This window comes from Artemia sp. Qi Xiang Cuo, chromosome 5, assembly GCF_049724085.1.
Source record: "Artemia sp. Qi Xiang Cuo chromosome 5, ASM4972408v1, whole genome shotgun sequence".
Lineage (NCBI taxonomy): Eukaryota > Metazoa > Arthropoda > Branchiopoda > Anostraca > Artemiidae > Artemia > Artemia sp. Qi Xiang Cuo.
Window position 1 is genome coordinate 62,586,092 of NC_142798.1, and position 21,043 is coordinate 62,607,134.

The 21,043-nt window shown below is 35.8% G+C and overlaps 1 protein-coding gene across 5 annotated transcripts in view; it reads right to left on the reverse strand.

Annotated features, from left to right (window-relative positions):
• Positions 1 to 21,043, reverse strand: part of LOC148952356 (uncharacterized) — a 140,915-nt gene that overhangs the window by 108,933 nt on the left and 10,939 nt on the right. For 3 of the 5 annotated variants that reach the window (XM_089089829.1, XM_089089828.1, XM_089089833.1), the window contains exon 1: positions 2,115 to 2,209. The exons of 1 other annotated variant lie outside the window; for it this stretch is intronic. In XM_089089829.1, coding sequence (XP_088945955.1) covers positions 2,115 to 2,168 — 54 coding nt within the window. In that variant the 5' untranslated portion in view covers positions 2,169 to 2,209. Of the gene's footprint in view, positions 1 to 2,059; positions 2,210 to 21,043 lie in introns of those variants that run through there. One more of the 5 variants, XM_089089831.1, reaches the window with a different exon arrangement.

Consider the following 21,043-nt stretch of genomic DNA (forward strand, 5'->3'; position numbering starts at 1 on the left):
AAAGCTAAAAAAAAAACTAGCTTCCTAAACTAATTTTTAAATACCATAGCAAGTATAACTTAATAGCGTTACAGAAAACATACTGGTACATAATTTATATATTGTGTTCCAGAATCAAAAACGTTGTGAATTATGTAGAGTGCGATGGGTCTGGTACGAATCCAAATCGCTTATGCCATTTTCTGCCGTTTTACTATTATTGGCGGTGCTGCCTGAATTTACTTGGTATTTTTTTTTATTGTTTAGAGGTTGATTTTGTCTTTATGTTTTTCATTGCCTTTCTTTCTTCGGTAAAGTTATAGTTAACGGGCTTCTTGCTATCTTGGAAAGTAGCTGATATATCCCCTTTTAATTTCTAGGGTTTAGAAGAGTGCGTAAATGACAGGTCTATTACCTGTCTAAGCTTTAACCAAATCTTTTCACTTTAATTTCGAGTTTTCCATCTCTTTTTCATTGGCTCTAGTTTTGAAAATAAAATCATTATTATCTAAGGAGGATCTTAAGTCATACGAAGGCTTTTTTTTCTAAATTTAAGAAATAGATTTCAAAACTTTTAGAGCCTAATGCATTAGTCTAATGCCCAAAACACTTTCCTTGTGCCTGATGTCAGCAGTAGATATATTTTTCTAGGTTTCATTCAAAGCCCTATCCAGGGGCAGGGGCGTCCCGGGGGGGGGTGGCACCACCCCCAACTTTTTTGACATTCGGTAAAATTTTCGCCGAAGACGAAAATTTCGGCAGAAATTTTGCAAAACCGGCCGGAATTTAGCAAAATTCTTGATTTCTGCAGAAAATTCGGCATTAATCAGGTAGCGATTCGGTGAAATTTACGAAGATCACCCCCCCCCCCCCCCCCAAATAAAACAAGCCTCGAAACGCCCCTGTCAAGGGGGAGAGGGGGTACTCCTATTTTAAACGCACTCTTTTATATAGTGCTAGTTTGATTAATGCTAATGAAATAAAATAAAATAGGATGAATATAAAATAGCTTAGAAACAAATTTGGGCTATATATTTGCCCATTACGGGGGGGGAGTAAAGCATAGCATATTATATGTTAGTAAGCGGGCAATAATAAACTATGCTTATACAGGATACACTAAACTAATTACCAAAATCAGTAATTTAATTTACTAGTAATGAAGAAAAATAACTGTTTCATACTGTGTATTCGGCCCCTCCCCGGTCAGAGTGAATAACTTAATTAATCAACCATTACCTCTTCTCAAACGTTGGTTGTTTAAATAATTGTTTAATTATTCGACATTCAAAATTGCAATTACTTGGTAAAATCGTACCTGCACACAGATCCCTTCCTAGGGCTGGTGGTGCCCGGTGAAAAATTAATTACAGCCCATCCCTCCCAACTCAAATACAAGCAAAATAGCCGAATCAAAGTAAAAAATCTCTGGGAAACCCCATAGTCACAGCCTCCGCCCCAGTGATGGTACCAGGGTCAGCTGTCCCAGTTGCCCTCTTTGAACGGCTCTGCCTGAACACAGGGGGAGTCAGTTGTAAAGGGGATATTATTCTCCTGAAACTAGTTCAAAGCCCTCTCCCTCGCTCCACTTAAAACCCTCCCCGTTAGGATAAAGGTTCTGATTCCTTCCTTCACTTTACTGTTAGTTAGAAGTCAGACCCCAGAGCAAGGACATGATAACTCCTAAGTCTCTTTTCTTGTTCGAAGTCCATTAAAAGCAATAGCTTGTTTCATAGATATTAACCGAACATGTCAATGCGGGGAGACAATATACCTTGATGTCTTAATAGTGAGAAAGTGATAACTGAATTATCCACCAAAAGATTAACCTCACGTGTGAATGATACGCGTAAGTTCAGTTATTACCATGAGTATTGCCTACTCTTCGTATGCAACAAAAAAAAAAAATCGTTGGCACACCACACAAAGCTTTAATAAATTATAAAAATGCGCTACATAAAGATATCGAACTACCCATAGAATTTGTTTAACTACTTCTATACAAACACTTTTCTACTGTGCAGGAGCCCTTTCCCAAGTTTAAGAGCATAGTACCTTCATGCATCAACCAATAGCCTACCTCTTTTCAAAAATTAGTTCCGGCACTTGACAAACTTAATTGCACCCACACCTACCCTTTCATTAGTAAACCATACAAAGCTACGCTCAGCATCAATATAACCAAGCATCACTGATAACTTTACGAGTATACCATACCGAGTAGACTGAAGTCGGCGCACCAGTGCAGAGCTTATTTTAAGAAGCAAATGCTTTTACTGCTGAGGAAATAAAGCAAAATTAAAGATCAATACGAAGGAGAAACTATACAGAGGCGAATACGCAGATCCAAGGATAATATTCTGCAGGAAAAAAACGGAATAAGAAATTATTTGTAACAAAAAATTACTTATGTATTATACCAAACACAGTCGAAAAGTTTGCAGAATGTAAGATCTAAGAGAACTGGTTTCATAGCCACGAAGACAAGTGATCGGTGACAGAATGGATTGGACTTGTATAATTTGGGCTATATATTTGCACATTGGGCTGTGTGTGTGTGAGGGGGGGATAAGGTTAAATTACTTTACCCCCCCCCCCCTAATGTGCAAACATATAGCCCACATTATAATATTATACAAACTGAAGTATTCTATTTTCATCATTATCTGGTATATTTCATTATGATTAACCTAACTTGACTTCTTGTGTGTTTGGTATAGTATGTAAGTAGGCTACCAAAAAAAATTTTTTGGCCATCATTGAAAAATTTGAGTAGACAAATAGGTTTTTCTATAGGAGGATTCAGTTAAAATATTGCGCTCGTCATTTACCACTGAATGAAATGAAATAGGGTATCCATATCATTCTAACACTGATCTAGGAGCCTATTTTGCAATTAACTTTTGATTAAATTCCTAAAGCTAATTCCTTATTAGAGCTCAAATTTCATAGCTTTAGAGTAGACGATACAGAGCAAATTCCGAAGAGAATCTTATTGGCGATTGATTGACGATTCAGTCTGGTTCACATTGCTTGAAACAGATTAACTGGAAAAAAAAAATTATGGGAGTAAATTGGGAAGTTGAAGTTTAAAACGGACACAAATTTTTATTTCGAAGATCACGAACATGCATCTACAAAATTATCTCAGATAAACTGACCCAGGATTATTTCTAACATTTGTAGAATTCTAAAAACTAGCACTTCACTGAAAGCACAAAAATGGCCCTCTTCCCTCCCAAAAAAAGAGGATGTTCTCTTGGGAGCAGATAATTTCAGAAGTAGTCTGCAAAAAATAAAACACCAACTTATGCGGTTCTCAATAGTCTTTCACTAATTATAGTATCGATAACTTTTACTGCAGCCTACAACCATAATTCTTTAAACTACCAAGGACATCAAAATGGAAACATTCCCCCCCCCCTTCCTGGCTCCATCATAGGTATAATTACACTTATCTTATAATAAGTGCTATTAACCTACGACACACAAAAGGCATCAAGTCTGGCAGATTATCATTATGTCTATGTCATTCCTCACTCTGTAATATTTGTGCTTTATATAATAATAATTAAGTAATAAAGGTTATATTTTCAGAATCAGAAGAAAACAAGGATTCTATAGATGTACCTAAAGTGATAAATGTAACAAAATAGAATAAAGTTTGTCTTTTTAAAAAAATATTCCCACATGTAAGTCGATTGACTAATAATTTGAAGGATTAATCTTGAATAGTTTTAATAATAACCATATTAATGCATAACTTAGATTTTTATCTATTCGACGATATATACATTTCTTTTCAATTCCGACTTGGTAACAAGATGTTAGGATTACATTCTTATATAATTTTACTTATTCAATCACTGTTTAGCTTGCCCAGTTTACTGCCAATTACTGGGAGCATTTTTCTTTTGCCACAGCAATAAACAAAGTTACACTTTTAGAGCTCCATGATGAAATACATTTCGCTATTTTTCGGCAAATTTTCCACACATGTTTTTTATTTTGAAACTTGGCGCCCACTGAGTGCTAAAACTGCATAACGGCATATGGAGGTCTTTTTGAAAGAAATTGAGTTTCCGGGTTTCCTAATTTCTTGAAAGAAATTGAGTTTCCGGGTTTCCTAATTTCTTAAGACTTATATTGTTGGGTAAGTTTCCACTTAAACAATTTTACACTGGAACACTGTCGCTTCGTAAAGTTTACGACAGGCAAACTGTTTTTTTTTTTTTTTTTTTTTTTTTTTTTTTTTAGATTCCCGTGTAGACGGTATCACGTAAAAAAACATGACTCCACGTAAATTCCTGTTTCGAGGAGACAGTTATTGGGCAAGTTCAGACTTGAACGGACCCTTGCTCGTTTCCGAGATAACGAGGATAAGTAGTAAATTTTACGAAGCGACATTGATAGTGCAACTATTTTTGCGAAAATCATAGTTTGATGTTTAGTTTTTTTCTTGGATTTGTGTCCGTTTTCTTGTGACAAAAGTTGTTCAACATTTGCTTAGGTAGGAGCAGGCATTTGTCCTCAGGAACCTGAACGTTAGAGACACTACATCTTTCCGTCTCTATTTCTTTTCTTTTCGTTTTTCCTTTTAGATGGCTGGTAGAAGGCTTAGAGGAAAACAGATCCAAGAATTACTCTATGCAAGTGAAGATTGCGATACAATATCAACTCTCAGTTACTCTGAAGAAGATCTAATCGGGGAAAATCTGGAGGATTTGGGAAACAGCAGACTCCGATTAAGGTAATGTAAGAAAAACGTTCTGAAAGTAGTTCGATGTTTTGCTTCGGCCAGGAACTTATCATGGTTTTATGCGTCCCAAAACGAAACAAAATGGTCGTTCTATTGTCTACAATGCACGAGAGACCTTCTTTGACTTAGCCAAGTCGAAAACCGGAAGTCATTGAGCACTACAAGTCGACTAAAGGTTGGGTTGTTATCTTGGACCAAATGTGTAGCGACATGTCCTGTTTAAGAAAAACTAAAAGGTGGCTTTTATGTGTATTTTATGGGCTCCTAAACATTACTTCTATTAATTCTTATGTGGTATACAGCTTCAACAGTGGAAAGATTGGATGGAAGCATTCTACAAGGAAATGATAAATGAAGGAACTCTACCGATAGGTAGTGCAGCCTCACGGACAGCAAAGGTTCTTAGGTAAACATTTGAACCGCTCATTCTCAGAACATGTCTTCTGTACCAAGTGTTGTGGGGACATCGATGCAGAACATCAAACGAAGGTGTGCATCCCTTGTGGCAGAGAGTTATCAATTTTGACTAATTCTCCAGTTTTTTTATTCTTTCATATGTAGTCGATGCACTGTTTAATTAATTATCTGGTGCCTCTACTCCTCGATTTTTTGCATGCATTCAAAGTTGGAGTCGTAAAATTTACGAGGCGACAGTATTAATGCAACTTTTAGGAAGCGACAGTGTTCGAGGATTAAAGAATCATATTTTTTTTTCCTTTGTGCTTTAAAAAACTCAAGCAAGCTGAGTTTTCAGTAAAGCACTAGTTTTTTTTTCATTTTATATATATACTGGAAAATTTCATGAGTCAGTTTAATTAAGCCTGAATTTGTATATATATCTTGTCCAATCTGCGTAGTCCCGTGGGAAGTAATAACTTTCGTTCCTTTTAAGTTTCAACTTTGCTCTCTACTTCCGCAAAGGAAACTTTTTTTTAATCAATTTTGACTCGTTTTTGTTTCTTTAAGCAAAAGCCTACACAGTAAAACTTGTACAAAGATCTTTGTTTTATTTAGACGATGAAATTAAATAAGTCAACATTGTTTCTTGTCAATTGGGCATTCAATATGCGTTTCACTTCCTACCTTCCTCAAACTTTCGTAAATGGTATGTTCAACTTAAACAAATAGTCCGAGGAGTGTTTTAACCAACATATTTGAGAATTTGCCCATAAAAGATTCAATTATCTTTATGAAAATAAATAAATACCATTTTATTTTTGCTTTCCTGTAGAAGAAAAGGGTCAATTGGATAATTCTTAGAAGGTCATTATTCTCTAAATCTCTCTTCTATTTGCAGATAAGGTAGTATTTGTATATTTACACAAACATAAGAGATTGCTGAAAGTATTACCAATTGTTGGATACAAAAGTTTACCTCGCAATGGGTTTTGTATACATCCAATTGAAATGGACTTAAAAGGAAGGAAACATTGATGAAAGTATAACTTATATTGTTGTACTAAAGTTAAATTAAATAGATTATTATATATAATATTTTTTCCAGGACGCTGGATTAGTCTTTTTACTTTTCAAATGGTTGAATAAAAAAATACATTGTTCTAAATGTATTTTGTTGAAACACAGACCCAATCTATTCCTGGTATTTTCTTGCCGTTTCAAGTTTTTTTTTTCGTGATTATTCATGCAGGTTTTACTAATCAGCTGGCCGTCTTTACTCACCGAGATCATGCCACGGTATATCATACAAGGATTGATAAAAAAAACATAGAAATTGCAGCACTTTGCCCAGTATTGTTTTTTTTTAAGACAGACCGAAAACACTAGGGGGGGGGGGGCAATTCTCACTCATTTGACATAGCCTACGTGCAGCCCTGACTACTGGTGTTTTCCTCGTTGTGAACAAGGAAACAGTATCAGATCAATTTTGAGAAAGATTTGTATTAAGACATAGCATATATAGCGTAAACCATTGTTTCTAGCCCTAGTGGTCACGAAATTAAGTGCTTATCAATGAAATAATTTTTCAAGTATTAATTCATAAATCTCCATCAAATTCGTGTACAACTACATCAAAAGCAAAAACAAAAATAAAAAACATGAAAAAAAGAATTAGCATTATCGTAAACTCCAAAAACCTGTAGGCAGATAGATATACTTCGTCGTAGCGGATACTTCGTCGCGAGGATAAAAAAAAAACTTCATCCCCTTCCCCAAACACAAAATATTAAGTCGCCTTACGAATGTTTCAACTTTATCCCTCCACTCGTGAGACAAAAATGGGGTAAACTTACCAAACTACATACAAAATTTGCCACCTTTTCCTGAAACCTACTGACTTTATGGAATCTCTCAGAAATAATCGCTTGCCTTCAGCCTTCAGGCACAGGAAAAAGAAAAAATTATACTCTCGTCAACACCCAAAAACCTTTCTGTCTTATGAGCACTGGGAATCCTAAAATATATAGGCTGCAAAATTTCACAAAGACTGAGTTTATTTTATCATTGGTAATACACATTTGTTAGGATTTCTACGTTTGCGGTTTCGGGATCAACCTCCTTAAATACACAAAGCTTAAAATCCAAAGAAGGAAATACTTATTTTGCTGACCAGTAACAAATTTCAAAATTAAGGGTGTGTACCGCGTAATTTTATACATACACATTTGGTTTTCTTACTAAGATTTTCTTTGTTTTATCGAAATCTTTGCTCCCATAAACAGTCAAAATGAAATGATGACACTTTGGAGTTTTACGACTCTTACAGAAACAAGATTTATAGTTATGACTTTGAAGGAAGGTACTTTAAATAGAAGTCCTTTCTTTTTAAGGAGGGGGGAGGGATACGAACAGACCCAGTAAGGCGAAAATCTCGAGGCTTTTAGAAAAACAGAAAAAAATCAAAGATGCATTTTGATTTTTTTTTTCCAGGGATGTGCGTATCGAAATAATGGTGCTAGAAGGTCGAAAGAGGGTTCATTCAAACGAAAAATTAAAGTTCTAGTGCACTTTTCAGTGACCAATCAGATTAGAGCACAACTAGCCCCCTTCCATGCCCCTTTTCCCAAAAAGTCATCCGATCAAAGTCGTGAGATAGCCATTTTGTTCAGCATAGCAGAAGGATACAATAACTTTGCCTGTAGGGATGGTATGACCCTCCACACCCCCTGAGGAAAGGGCTGTAAGTTACAAGATCAGCCCATCGTTTTTATACAGTATTTGTTATTGGGATGTATAAAGACATTTTTCGGGGAGGGGAGGGGGGATTCTGCAGGGGCATTTCTACAGGAGAAGAGAGAGTTTCTATGGAATGAATTTTCTATGGGGAGTAAAGTTTCTGCGGGTGAACCTTCCACGGAAATTTTACACGGGTGGAATTTGCCGAAATTCCTACACGAAATTATTTTATTTATCTTACTTTCTCTTTGGCAGCTCAATTTTACACGTGGAAATGTTCCAAGGAATTGTCTAGGGGATTTTTCCGTGTCTGTGTGTATGGGGGGGCGGGGGGGGGGGGGTCGCAGGGAAAATTCTTCATCGGATATATTTCTGCGAGGTAACATTTCCACTGGGGGGGGGGGGGGTTCTAGGGGGAATTTCTATGGGAGGGGATTTCCGGCATGATTAGAAAAAAGATCAGAATTTAAATAAAAGCAAGGTTTTTTTTAATAAAAGTTGATTAAGGAGGATTTTCCAGGCAAAATTGCCCAGAGGAAATTTTCCGAAGATATTTTAAGGGAGAATAGAATTGTCTGAAGAGATTTTACGCAGGGGGAACTTTCCGTGGAGGGGGCAGGCAGATTTCCCTGCATTATTTGAAAAACAATCAGAAGTTAAATAAAAACAAGTTCTTTTCAACTGAAAGTAAGGAGCAATATTAAAACTTAAAACGAACAGAAATTATTCCGAATAAGAGGGGGGCTGCTCTCTCCTCAATAGCTCACTTTTCCCGCTTAGGTTGGACGTATTGTCTCAATTCCTTAAGAACGACTCATGAAACACATTAAACGTTTATTTGGAATTAGAAGCTTTTTGAAGTACTAAAAAACTTTAGCGCAAAGATTGAGAAATTGAGGATGGGGCATCCCCCTCAGATACAGATTAATTTCTGTTCATTTTAAGTTTTGATATTGTCCCTTGCTTTCAGCTAAAAAATTTGATTTTTTGTTATAATTTTTTTAAGACCAGCAGAAAATGGAATAATACTGCAAACGAACATGGACAATTTTTTCGGTCGGGAAAATTTTCATGAGATCATGACTAAAAGTCACCATTTCTTTTTTAGAAGGTAATTACTGCATTCACAAATCATTAAACTGGCCATATTACTCAGACGAATACCAAAGAGAAAAGAAAAATCAATGCCCTATACTTGCGTGTTATTGAGCCAATCACATCATTTCTTATCCGTAAATCAAAAAGGGAATCCCAATAACCCCGCTCTTTTACACTTTGTTGTATTAACCCGTTTTTCCTACAATTTGAGTTAGTAAAAAAACACAAAACCCAATAGTTTTTTTAGAAGTTAGAAGAACAAAAAAATGCTCAAAGTTTCTCTGTGCAAATATATTTTTGGATGTATTGGAGATGCACAAGGGTTTTTTTTGTAAGTAATTGTTAACTTCAACACTGAATTAGAAAGAGAATTTAAGGATTTTTTTTTTACTTCATCTTATTTTCATATCCATTTTTATGAGAGAGAGCAACTAAACAGCAACTATAAATTTAATGGCCACCTCAAAAAGTAAAACATTGTTTAAGGAGGGGGAAAAAATGAATGCATGTAAAAATGATATTGAAGGCATATTTTCAATAAAAAATAACGTAATCAAAACTTAGACATATGTGCATTGTTTTAAAATGCTTCTTGGCTACTAAGATCCTTGTGTAGATAATTTCTGAGACCACACTGTCTTTCCATGACGATAAATAAAAGTTCAAATAGGGACAAAAACCTTTTAATAGACAGTGATGATGATAACAGTGATACAAATTCACAAATATACCAGATATTTCGGTCACATATACAGTGACCGTCATCAGTAGTAAAACTGTCACTGTATATGTGACCGAAATATCTGGTATATTTGTGAATTTCTATCACTGTTATCACCATCACTGTCCATTAAAAAGATTTTATCCCTATTTGAACTTTTATTTAAGATCCTTGCGTCGGCCCTAAAGTGTGATCCTATAGCTGAATTTGGACTCTGGTTCCCAAATTAACAAGCTAAGGTCAGACCCACTGCGCCACCACAGAACAAAGTATGGCCCTGGATAAAGCATCAAAACTTCAATTGCTGCCTCCATTTTCGATTTTGAAAATCTGGAGAAGATGGCTGGATTTCTGGGGAAACGAGATGGAATTTCAGTAAAAAATGTGGGGACAAAATAGAAATGATTAGCAAAGAATGCCAAAAGCACTTTTTAATTGGAGGGAGCGAGTAAGACGTAGCATTTCATGTGGTTTCTGACCAGATTTACCAAATAATTTGATTATCTAAAGATACTGTTAGGAAAATATTTTTGCACTGAGAGAAAAGGAAATTCTCTCTCGGAAGTAGTTGTTCCAATTCACAAAAATGTAAGAGGGGGGTTGGTGGCAAGCAAATTTTAATATGAAGACACAGAAGAAGGTATATTGCAAAAATTTGTGGGTGGGGCAATTCTGTTTTTGTTTTTTTTTGTAATGAAAGTGCCAAAAAGGTTTTTTATACCTGTTATGTACTCCCACTGGCAGAGGGGCTTCCCTTGCCCCCCCCCCACCCCCGATTGGCATCCCTCTTAGAAAGTTTTAAAATTGCAGCAAATGAAATAGAAAAACTTTTTTGCGCTTATTTTAAGCTGGAATCATGTAACGAATTTAAATATATGCGATTGGAGGTATAAAATTGGCCCAGGGCACCTCTATACCACTCCCCCTCCATTACCTACATTTTAGCAGAAAGCTAGGCATACTTGTGCCTTCTTAATACCCCTCTAACCCTCGCCCTGCATTACCGACATTTTAGCAGAAAGTTTGGCATATTATCAATTCAGTGCAGTGTAAAAACAAGTCCGAGCTTAAATGGATGTCTGGGTGCAGAAACGAACTAAGCAAAGGGCGCAATACAAACGGTTAATACTGAAAATTTTGATGAATCTAAAGCTCACATAAACAATTTTCTATTAAAGTCTTGTGTTTTCAGTTTTGGACAGTAAAACCAAAGTAAGCTTAAAGAAAAATAATAAATACTAACAAAATAGGTGAGCTTAAATGTAGTTTTTTATTTGATAAACAACTAAATTCAAAGAAAGTGTAAATTGTGAATAGGTAGTCAACAATGATTGATAAGAGTGACAGTACAGACAATTTTAGAGAATAATGGATTGTTGCTTAATTTTGTCAAACTCTTTAATGTATGCTATGATTAATAAACATAGCATACACTACAGTCAAGTGCGAATTTATGATAAAGGGACAACTATTTCTTAGTTGAGTTCAGAGTAAAATAGGCCTGAGTTCTCTTTTCAGCTCTGTTCAAACTAATTTATATATTTGGGGCTTGAGAATACCCTACCTTCCCATCTAGATTTGGACAGAACATTTCAATTGTCAGCCTTGATTATGCTGATGGTATCAGCATCCTATCAACCAGGGAGGAAGCCCAATCTATGCTTGAAAATGTGGTGGCATTGGCAGGTCTCATCAAGTTCAAAATTAGCAGACAAAGGATGAAACTCATTACCTTAAATCGCATGTCCAGCGAGATAAGGTGGTGATGAGCATCCTGTAGAACATTTTGCTAGTGGTGTGACATGACTACCGCTTGGCGTCCCAGGTCAGCCTGCCCTCTGCATTGGCTTAGTCACAATAAACTCCTTCCTTGAACACAGCTATGGTTTGAGACTGGATGGTGGCTTTGGAGAGGCTGTTGCAGTGAGGGCTGGCGGGTACAGAGAAGAAGTGCTGGTGCTCACGTTGATGGTAACAGGAACTTGCAGCTTCTTTGTGTGACCTCTTATTGTACTTGCGAGGGATGAGGAGAAAACTTGAGAGGTTGTTTTAGAGCAGGTTGCCATGTGCGATTGCGTCTCCTCTCTTCCTTCGATAGACTAGGGTGGGGAGTTTGAGGGACACAAGGCACTCCTCATACATCTTGTATTGCAAAGCTGGTATGATACTTGGTGGCTCGTCTTTGGACATTCTTGAGTGCTTTAATGTCCATTTTATACTGAGGAGACACCTGGGTCATTCCAAGTTCCAGATATGGATGTACAAAAGCTTTGTACAGATTCTTGACCACACATGGCTTCCCAGTGATAAACATTTGCTTTATGAGCCCTAGGGCTCGGTCTGCTTAAGCAACTATAGCTCGTGTGAGGTTGTAGAACTTGAATTCGTCATCAACAATAACCCCCCGGTTCTTCTCCTCACTTACAGCTTCAAGTAATTCATCTCCAATATAGCCTGCATACCAATGCCTCATACCAATGAACTGCATGGATCCTTTTTTTTTCTAGTTACAAACCAAGTAAAACAAGAAGCAGGTTGAGACTTTTTCCGGGGAAACCTCTGAAGTGATGGATATTTACACAATGGCATCCAGCACAGACTATAGTATTCACAGACAGCTTTTGCAAACAACAATGAGAGAACTGCAATGCCAGCATTTGTTGTACAGCTTCAATCTAATGGCACTGGTTATGACTATTTTTGTTATTATTTACTGGCCCAATTGATAGGAGTGCTGTTATCAATGTTAAATGTGAAGATCACCATCTATTCTAGTAGTGTCTAGGAGTTAATTCATAGCTGAGATTTAGGAACAGTAGATGTCTTCCAGGTAGTTATAACATTGATATACTAAGGATGTGAAATCAGCAGGAGCTTCCCACAAACAGTTGGACATGAAGCTATAGGGTTTAGAATTTGATGATGCAGGACGTGGCTAGAATAATTTAGAAAAATAATTTGTGAAGTAGCAGAAGACGGCTTAGGGAGGAAAGTTAGAATCATACCTAAGAAAATTAACATAAATACTTTAACCTTGATGGAAGAGAAAAGGGATTTACACAAGAAGTTTGTGAGTTATATATATTGCAAAATAAAATGAAAGTAATGGGAGTAACAAAGGCGTCAAAGTAAAAATTATTAACATGTGAAATTGCGGCCGTGAATGGCATTACTGAGGATCTGGAAGATGCAGTCAAAGTAATTGATAGTAATATATTATTTTGGCAGGTTGAGACACTGAAAGGACATATACAGTCTCAACTTGCCCAATTAAAAATAATAATGAAGCCTAAATAGTTATAAGGAAGGGTTAAAGACAGATTAAAAGAACATTTTGAACATATACTAAGTTGTTATAAAGTTGTAGTAAATGATGAACTTTGTCCTTTGAAATGCAGTTATGTAACAAAATAAAAGAAGATAATGAGGAATTTTTGAAGACAGTGAATAAAATACAATATACAGCCTAAGCAAATGTTTTTTAGTATGGCTAATAGCCATTTTCAGCAAAATATAAAGTAAAACAAAGAAAAGAAACTAACTCACTCAAAAACTAATTTATAATAATTGACCAAACAAAACCTCAAAAATATTTTGATAGAGATTTAGCATCAATACCTCACAATAGTTTAGCCAAGACTAACAAAAACAAGTTATTTTGATTCATGCTATTCAAACTAATTAAAAGTTTGAACAATTCCTTATTGCAATATTTACTCTTTCTGCAGCTAGTTTTGTATTTCTTTTGGATACAGGTTCGTTTTCATTAGCTATTGATTTTGCTTATATTGGATTAAATTGTTTTTGTTTTCCCACTTTCTAGGACTATAATACAAGAAAGGTTAAGATGACTATGCCACATTTTATACGTAGATGAAAGATAAAACATTGCAAAAGACAACACTTCGTGGCTGTCCATTTATGGTCAAACAAAAAGTAGGTAGACTCTCAATGGAGTGGGAAAAGGTTTTAATAAAGAATTTGAGAGAATTGGAACTTTTTGGCAGAGGAAAAGAGAGAAGCTCTGAATAGATTAGGTTGGGAAAGGAGTGTGCACAGCTTTCTTGGTATCAGCCAACTTAGTGCTACAGTGAGATGTTAGTAGTGACAGTATCCCCCCTTTACAAATACAAATGCTGGACCCTTTCAACTCCAGAATGAGATGTCAATGATGATAACAGAAAAACTGGTGGAATCTTGTCATGTCATATCTTGAATCTATTTTATTCATGATTAGAATTGACAAATCTTACATAAGATTGATAAATCTTAGAAGATTGGTCATAGATGGTCTGCCTTGTGGGTCCTATTTGAACAACAACTGGAAGCAAAATTATGAATTCCAAAGAAATATAAGATATTCTTAATGCCTAACAAGATGGAAACATTTGATCCCCCCTCCCCCCAAAAAAGCAAGTAAAATCAAGGATGCAGTGTGATCTGAGAACTTATTTATGGTAAGTGCTATAAAGAAAAGGATCAGCTAAATACCGATTCGCTATATAGAAATATACATTGTATCATTATATTACACAAAAATAGTTTTGTGAACTTATTAGATGAATGGTTTGACTGCTCACTAAAGTATCAATTTGTCCTTTCTTCTAGCTTCGCATTTTTTTGCTCTTTACTTTTTTGTCTTAATGGTAGTTTAGCAATAATACAAGCTATCAATTAGGTTTTTTTCTAAATTTTCATATCAGGCAAGATTGCTGGCAAGTATCTATAGGCAGTAAGTACAACCCTGTAGATTTTGGGGACTTCAAAATCATTTATATGATCATTGTAGTGTGCTGATATTCTATTTAGCATTGACATGTCAAACATCACTTTGCTGCTTCATAGTCCTGGCCCAGAGCGTTTTCTCACAGTCGGAAAAAATTTGGAAAAATGGGGATATAAGTCTGAGAACCAATATTAGAATATTGGAAGCTACAGTGGTGACAGTGGTCAAGTTTGGTTCTGAAACTTGGGTGCTCCAAAAGATGTAGGAGGATTTATTAATATGTTTTCCAGAGGAATTATCTATGGATTATTTTGGGTACCTGTCTACTGATCATTTTTTAAGCAGTACAAAGATGTGGTTATATCCTGCTTCCTAGGGCTATAATGAGAGAAATCTTGAAGTGGCTAACATGTTCTACAGATGAGCAATGACAGATTGCCAAAGATTTTTAGCCAACCATCTAGGGCCAAACAATAAACCGTTGTACCCAAACGGGGTGGGAAAAATTTAAGGAAAATTGAAACTTCTCAGAAGGGTCTAAAGAGGGAGGCTTTGGATCACAGTTTATATAATTATCCAGTATGATCTTCCCTATCTCACCCATTATAAAAACCCAGACCAAGGTGCAAGTGCTCCAGAGAACGTTTTTGCAGATAGAAACATAGACGGCATCAGATCTTTTCACGGGTAGACAAGTCAGACTGTGATCTAATCGGAAACAAGTGGAAACCCGCTATTACAAATAATGCACTTTGTTGGAAACAATCGGAAACAGACTAACCCGCTAATGCAGAAAGAAGTGGGAGGAGCTTTTTGTTCGCACCGAGAATGAAGACCAGAAATGATCTGCGATAAGCTTACTGGATAATTATATGAACTGTGCTTTGGATAAACTAGGATGGAGGAGGAGTGTACATAGCTGCGTTGACCTCAAGTTGCTTTGTACTGCAGTAAGTTGTCAGTAGAAGTAGAGTAGTAGTATTTCTTATAGACCACTGCTTTTAAGTAAAAAAAAAAAAAAAAAAAAAAAAAAAAAAAAAAATCAGCTAAGTTTTATGTGTTACCTAGAGCTATATCTGGACAGGATGGAATTATTATATTAGCAGCCACAATACTTAGAAAGAGTGTAAAATGTGGGAACTCAATGGTATTACCTTAAATTGCAGCTTGGAGCAATCTAAGGATTTCTAATCTAATCTAAGGGATTGTTAAGTTATTATAAGGTTTATTCCATGAGAGGCCATGAAAAAGACTTTGGAAAAGGAAATTCTGTGATAAAAATCTTATGCATGGTTCCTACTGAACTAAAATTTACAATAGGCCTAACAAAAAGATAGTACCATTCAACTACCTTTTTAACAGTGTTTCAAAATAGCCTAGGTTAGAATGGTTGCTATTTGAATTGTATCCTAGGCTTTACTTTGCCAATTTAGCCATTTTTTCTCAAATTGCCATGGTGGATTTTGGATTTTTTTTTTTTTATGGGTGATGGTCTCTGTTTGGAATTTGGATTTTGATGGGTAAATAACGATCCTTGTCTATAATGAAAGTGTAAGAGCCTAGCTATTGATGATATTCAATCAAAGAATCAGCTTTTTATGGTGATCCTAAATATGTATTTGTTAATTAGTAATTAGTGCAGTAATTAGTACACAAGAAAGTTTGTAAAATTATAAAAAACACAATGAAAACAACTTAATAAGGGGCAATTTCGGTAAAATATGCCGTCCACTTTTGCTTGCATTGTAAGAGTACCCATGAGCTGATATATGAAGCCACTATAATCAGAAATGTTTCTCCTGAAAGAAATATGGGAAATTTTTGTATTTTCCCCCTGAACGGATACGTTTTTTTGTGTTTTATTATCATTAATTTTTTTCCAGGAGTGATTGTATTTATCTAGTTGTCACTTTGAAAAAGATTTAATATTTTACAGTTATGGATTATAAAGGTGTCAAATATATTGGTTTATGGTATTCAAAATTAAATTAGAAATATTGAATTAATAATTTGTATTTGATTTTCTTAATTTTGGTGTTTTACTTTGAACAAACTACTTTGATAATGTTTTACTTTTTATAAACAATTGAGTCTAAAGGCATTAAATATTTTGGTGTTTGATAACCAAGTTGAAAACTGTCAATATTGTTAAAAATTATCCATCCAATGCTTCAGCATTGCTCAACAGAACTGAATCCTGGGAGTTTATATCTTAGTTTTTGTAAGCAGGCTGTGGTTTTGTGTATCTTTTTATTAATTACCTTTTTTCATTTTTATATACTTTTACTTTAATTGGCATAGTTTTTCCATTACCTCTAGAAAATTTTTGTCTCTAAGCTTCATTAAATAAAAAGATATAAAGAAAACATATAAAGAAAATTTGTATAGGAATTCTGGCAAATTCACCCAGTAAAAAATTTACCCCAAAAAGTTCACCCCCTGGAAAATTCTCCCTGTGTAAAATCCTTCCAGCAGAAAATTCGTCTTCCCCTCCCCACCCGAAAAATGTATTCGTACTTCCCAATAAGAAATAAAAGAATGGGTAAATTTTATAACTTAAAAACCCTTCCCCAGGGACTGTAGGGGGTCATTTTATCTCTAAAGACATGGTTATTGGGCCTCCGACTATACTGAAGAAAAAAGCTATCTCAAAATTTTGATTTGACAATTTTTGGAATAAGTGGCGTGGTAAGGGGCCTAGTTGCCCTCCAATTTTTTTGGTCACTTAAAAAGGGCATAAGTACTTTTCATTTCTGTTAGAATGAGCCCTCTCTTGTCGTTTTGGACCCACTGGGTTGATACAATCACCCCTGGAAAAAAATAATAAAGAAACAAATAAACATGCATCTGTGATCTTTCTTCTGGTGAAAATTACAAAATTCCAAACTATTGCAGATATGAGTTTGAAACTTCTACAGAAGGGTTCTTTGATACACTGAATCCAAAGGTGTGATTTTCGTTAAAATTCAATGAATTTGAGGGGGTGCTTTGCTCTCTTTTCGAAAATCAGACAAATTTTCTCTGGCTTGTAACTTTTGATGGGTAAGACTAAACTTAAATATTTGAAATCAGCATAATAAGCTAATTCTTTTGATATATATATATATTGGTATTACAATTTCGTTTTCAGAGTTTTGGTTTAAACTGAAAGTTAAACTGAAAGTAAGGAGCAACATTAAAACTTAAAACGAACAGAAATTATTCCGTATATGAAAGGGGCTGTGCCCTCCTCAACGCCTCGCTCTTTACGCTAAAGTTTGACTTTCTCACAACTCTTTTTTTAAACAATAAAAACTTTAGCGTAAAGAGCGAGGCGTTGAGGAGGGCACAGCCCCTTTCATATACCGAATAATTTCTGTTCGTTTTAAGTTTTAATGTCGCTCCTTACTTTCAGTTTTAATTTTTTTTTTATTTAAAGGCTGCGAAAGCGGGGGGTTTGGGGGCGGCAGCCCCCATCTGTACCTTCTCATCCCTGTACGTTTTTAGGTTCGAACTTGTGACTCAGCCTGTATATGTATTTTTAGTACATGTATTTTTAGTATGTGGAATCTATTTTTGACGCAAGCAAATCCCCACAAAACTTGATATTTGGTTTTTGGAAAACAGGGAAGGAGTGATCGGATTGAGCTGAAATTTTGAGGATAAGCTTCCAGGTCCCAGAAGAGCTTGTCCTCTAAATGTCAGTCCGATCGGACAACGGGGGACTGTGATGGGAAAAATTAACATGGGCTGTTAGGAGAGAACGAGGTTAATCGTAAACATAAATTCGGAGGATAATTTTTCGGTCTGAAAATATCAAAAGGTCCTAACAAGTCGAATTCCGCTTCGAATGGGTCCTCATTTACCTGGATCCGTTGCCAACTGTGGCCTGTAGGCGTGGCTAATAAAAAAAAGAGAAATGAACATTGTGTGGCTATACTTGGTTTTTGGAAAACAGGGAAGGAGTGATCGGATTGAGCTGAAATTTTGAGGATAAGCTTCCAGGTCCTAGGAAAGCTAATCCTCTAAATTTCAGCCCGATCGGAAAACGTTAAAGGGGGGCTGTGATGGGAAAAGTTAACCTGGGCTCTTATAGGAAAACGAGGTTTTTCGTAAATGTAAATTCGGGGGATAATTTTTTCGGTCTGAAAATATCAAAAGGCCCTAACATGTAGAATTCCGGTTCGAATGAGTCCTCATTCACCCGGATCCGTTGCCAACTGTGGCATGTAGGCGTGGCTAATAAAAAAAGAGAAATGAACATTGTGTGGCTATATTTGGTTTTTGGAAAACAGAAAAGGAGTGATTGGATTGAGCTGAAATTTCGAGGATAAGCTCCCGGGCCCTAGGAAAGCTTAACCTCTAAATTTCAGCCCAATCGGACAACGTTAAAGGGGGGCTGTGGTCGGAGGGTCGAAACTTCCAGCCCACTTTTACCCATGAAGATAAAGTCAGAGGGGGGTGAAATTTTGCACGTTTCTTAGTTGGAGCTTGGGCTACAAAATGCGATCACCGCTGTCTCTCTGCGACTGCTAGGACCGGAAATCGCTTAACATTGTGGTGGGTCGCCTCTTTATAGAGGCACAAGTGTGCCTCCTTGATGTAATTTGAGGTACTGCTCCCTTAAATCCCTGGTTAATTAATTTTAAAATGTATGAATTAATAATTGTATGCTGATTAGTACCATCCTCAGTTTAAATTTGCAACATAAATTTGGGATGAAATTTGAATATACTGCAAAAAATGGGTGGTGAATAGTAATTTTGGTGAAAAGTCCTTGTTAATATTACTACTGAAGAATTTTGGTTGGAAGACAAGGAGTATTATTGTCTATATGGATGGAAATTCTAAGAGACTTCTGATCTTCTACATAACTGAAGCCATAACAACTGCTACAATAGGATTTCCTTATCAATAAATACATTTCATACATTAAAGTACTTCATATAAATAGAAAAAGAAAATAGCACCATTTAAAATTGCTGAAAACTAAGTTCCTAGCAGTATTTGCCATCCCAAAGAAATTTCCTGGCAGGGCTAATGATGACCTGCCTTGCCTTTTCTACCTCTGTGCTGGTAGATATGAGAATGTAACATTTTACCTGTATAGAGAAACAATTTAATTAATTCCTACTCCTATCCTACCTCTTTCAATATTTATCTGAAACTCCATGAAGAGTAAGCAGTTTTGCACTAAAATGTACCTTTTTAGGAATCTACCCAACCCCTACCTAAACAATGACTCACCCCCCCCCCCTCATTATAGCTAATATACAATTACAGAACACCAAAGATAGCCTAATTTCATTACAAATAAAGCAAATCAACTTAATTGAATCCAGTACTGCCACCATGTGGCATTACTTCTTTTGCAACTGGGAAGCCTAAAATATAGCTACTGGTACTTTTAAATCAATTAGCTTCTTGGAATTTTAAATTGATTGCAAATTCATCCTCTTTGGGGTAAAGTTGTAGTTTGGTGCCCTAAAATAGCAAGAAAACAAGACTTTCCCCTGGCCCAATCTGTATGGTCACTTAATAAAGAGCTTTAAATGTATGTTTGAATGAGCTCCCTCCCAATTATCTTGCACATTTGGTTTGATACAATCACCCCTGGGACTAAACAGAACAAATAAACCTGCATCAACTATGTTTCTTCTGAAAAAAAATGCAAAATTCCAAATTTTGAAGATTGGAGCTTGAAACCTCTATGGTAGCGTTCTCTGATATGATTTATCTAACAAAAGGATTTTCAACAAGATTGTTTGCTTTTTTTTGGGGTGGGAGTGTTTTCCATTTCTCCAAAAATCAGGTAAATTTCCTTAGATTTTTGGTTTTGAGTGGTTAACAATAAACTGAAAGAATTTCATATATTTAGAATCAGCATAAAAGGTCAATACTGCCAGTGTAGCAATTGTCATGAGAATTCTATTTTTAGTTTTGGTGAATATTGGTCCACGTCACTTTTTACTTCCAGTTTTTTTTTATCCCAAACTATTTGATAAGATTCTCTTGTCAAAAATTTTTTTTGAACCTGTTCATTTTATTTAGTTGAATAAAAAGTAAAATAAGACAGCATTAGACCCTCAAGTTTCAAACTGGTGGTTCTGATCTCTGTTTTGTGGCCCTTAAGCCAGGAAGTGTAATGGGGGGTTGGGGGCCAACCATCCTCCCTCCTTACCTTCCCCAGATTTTTTCAGGTATCCATTTAGAGCTGGGTCATCTGGCCAAGCTTACAGAGTCATGCCACTGACCCCATCCCAAGCCAAATAACTAGCTATGCCTGGGATCAAACCCATGTCCCTTGGACAAAGAATTCTCAAACCAGCATGCCAACCACTTGGCCAGGATGACCTATTTGGTCAAATAGGACAATAAAAAGAAAGAGGGTTAATTTGACAACTGCACAGGAAGTTTCAATTTTGTTTTTCTTTTTGCTATTCTATTTTATTAATGTTTGAATATTCAAGGGATTTAAGTTTCAGGGGGAGAATTGTCTTGTTACAAAAGAGGTACATTTAAATGGCCATAATAAAATCAAAACTTAGTATCTATGCAGGCAGGATGATTTTTGAGTATCTCTACTCTTTCTGAAAACTATTGAGGCATAGGAAATTGCATAAAGACAAGTCTACATCTGTTATAA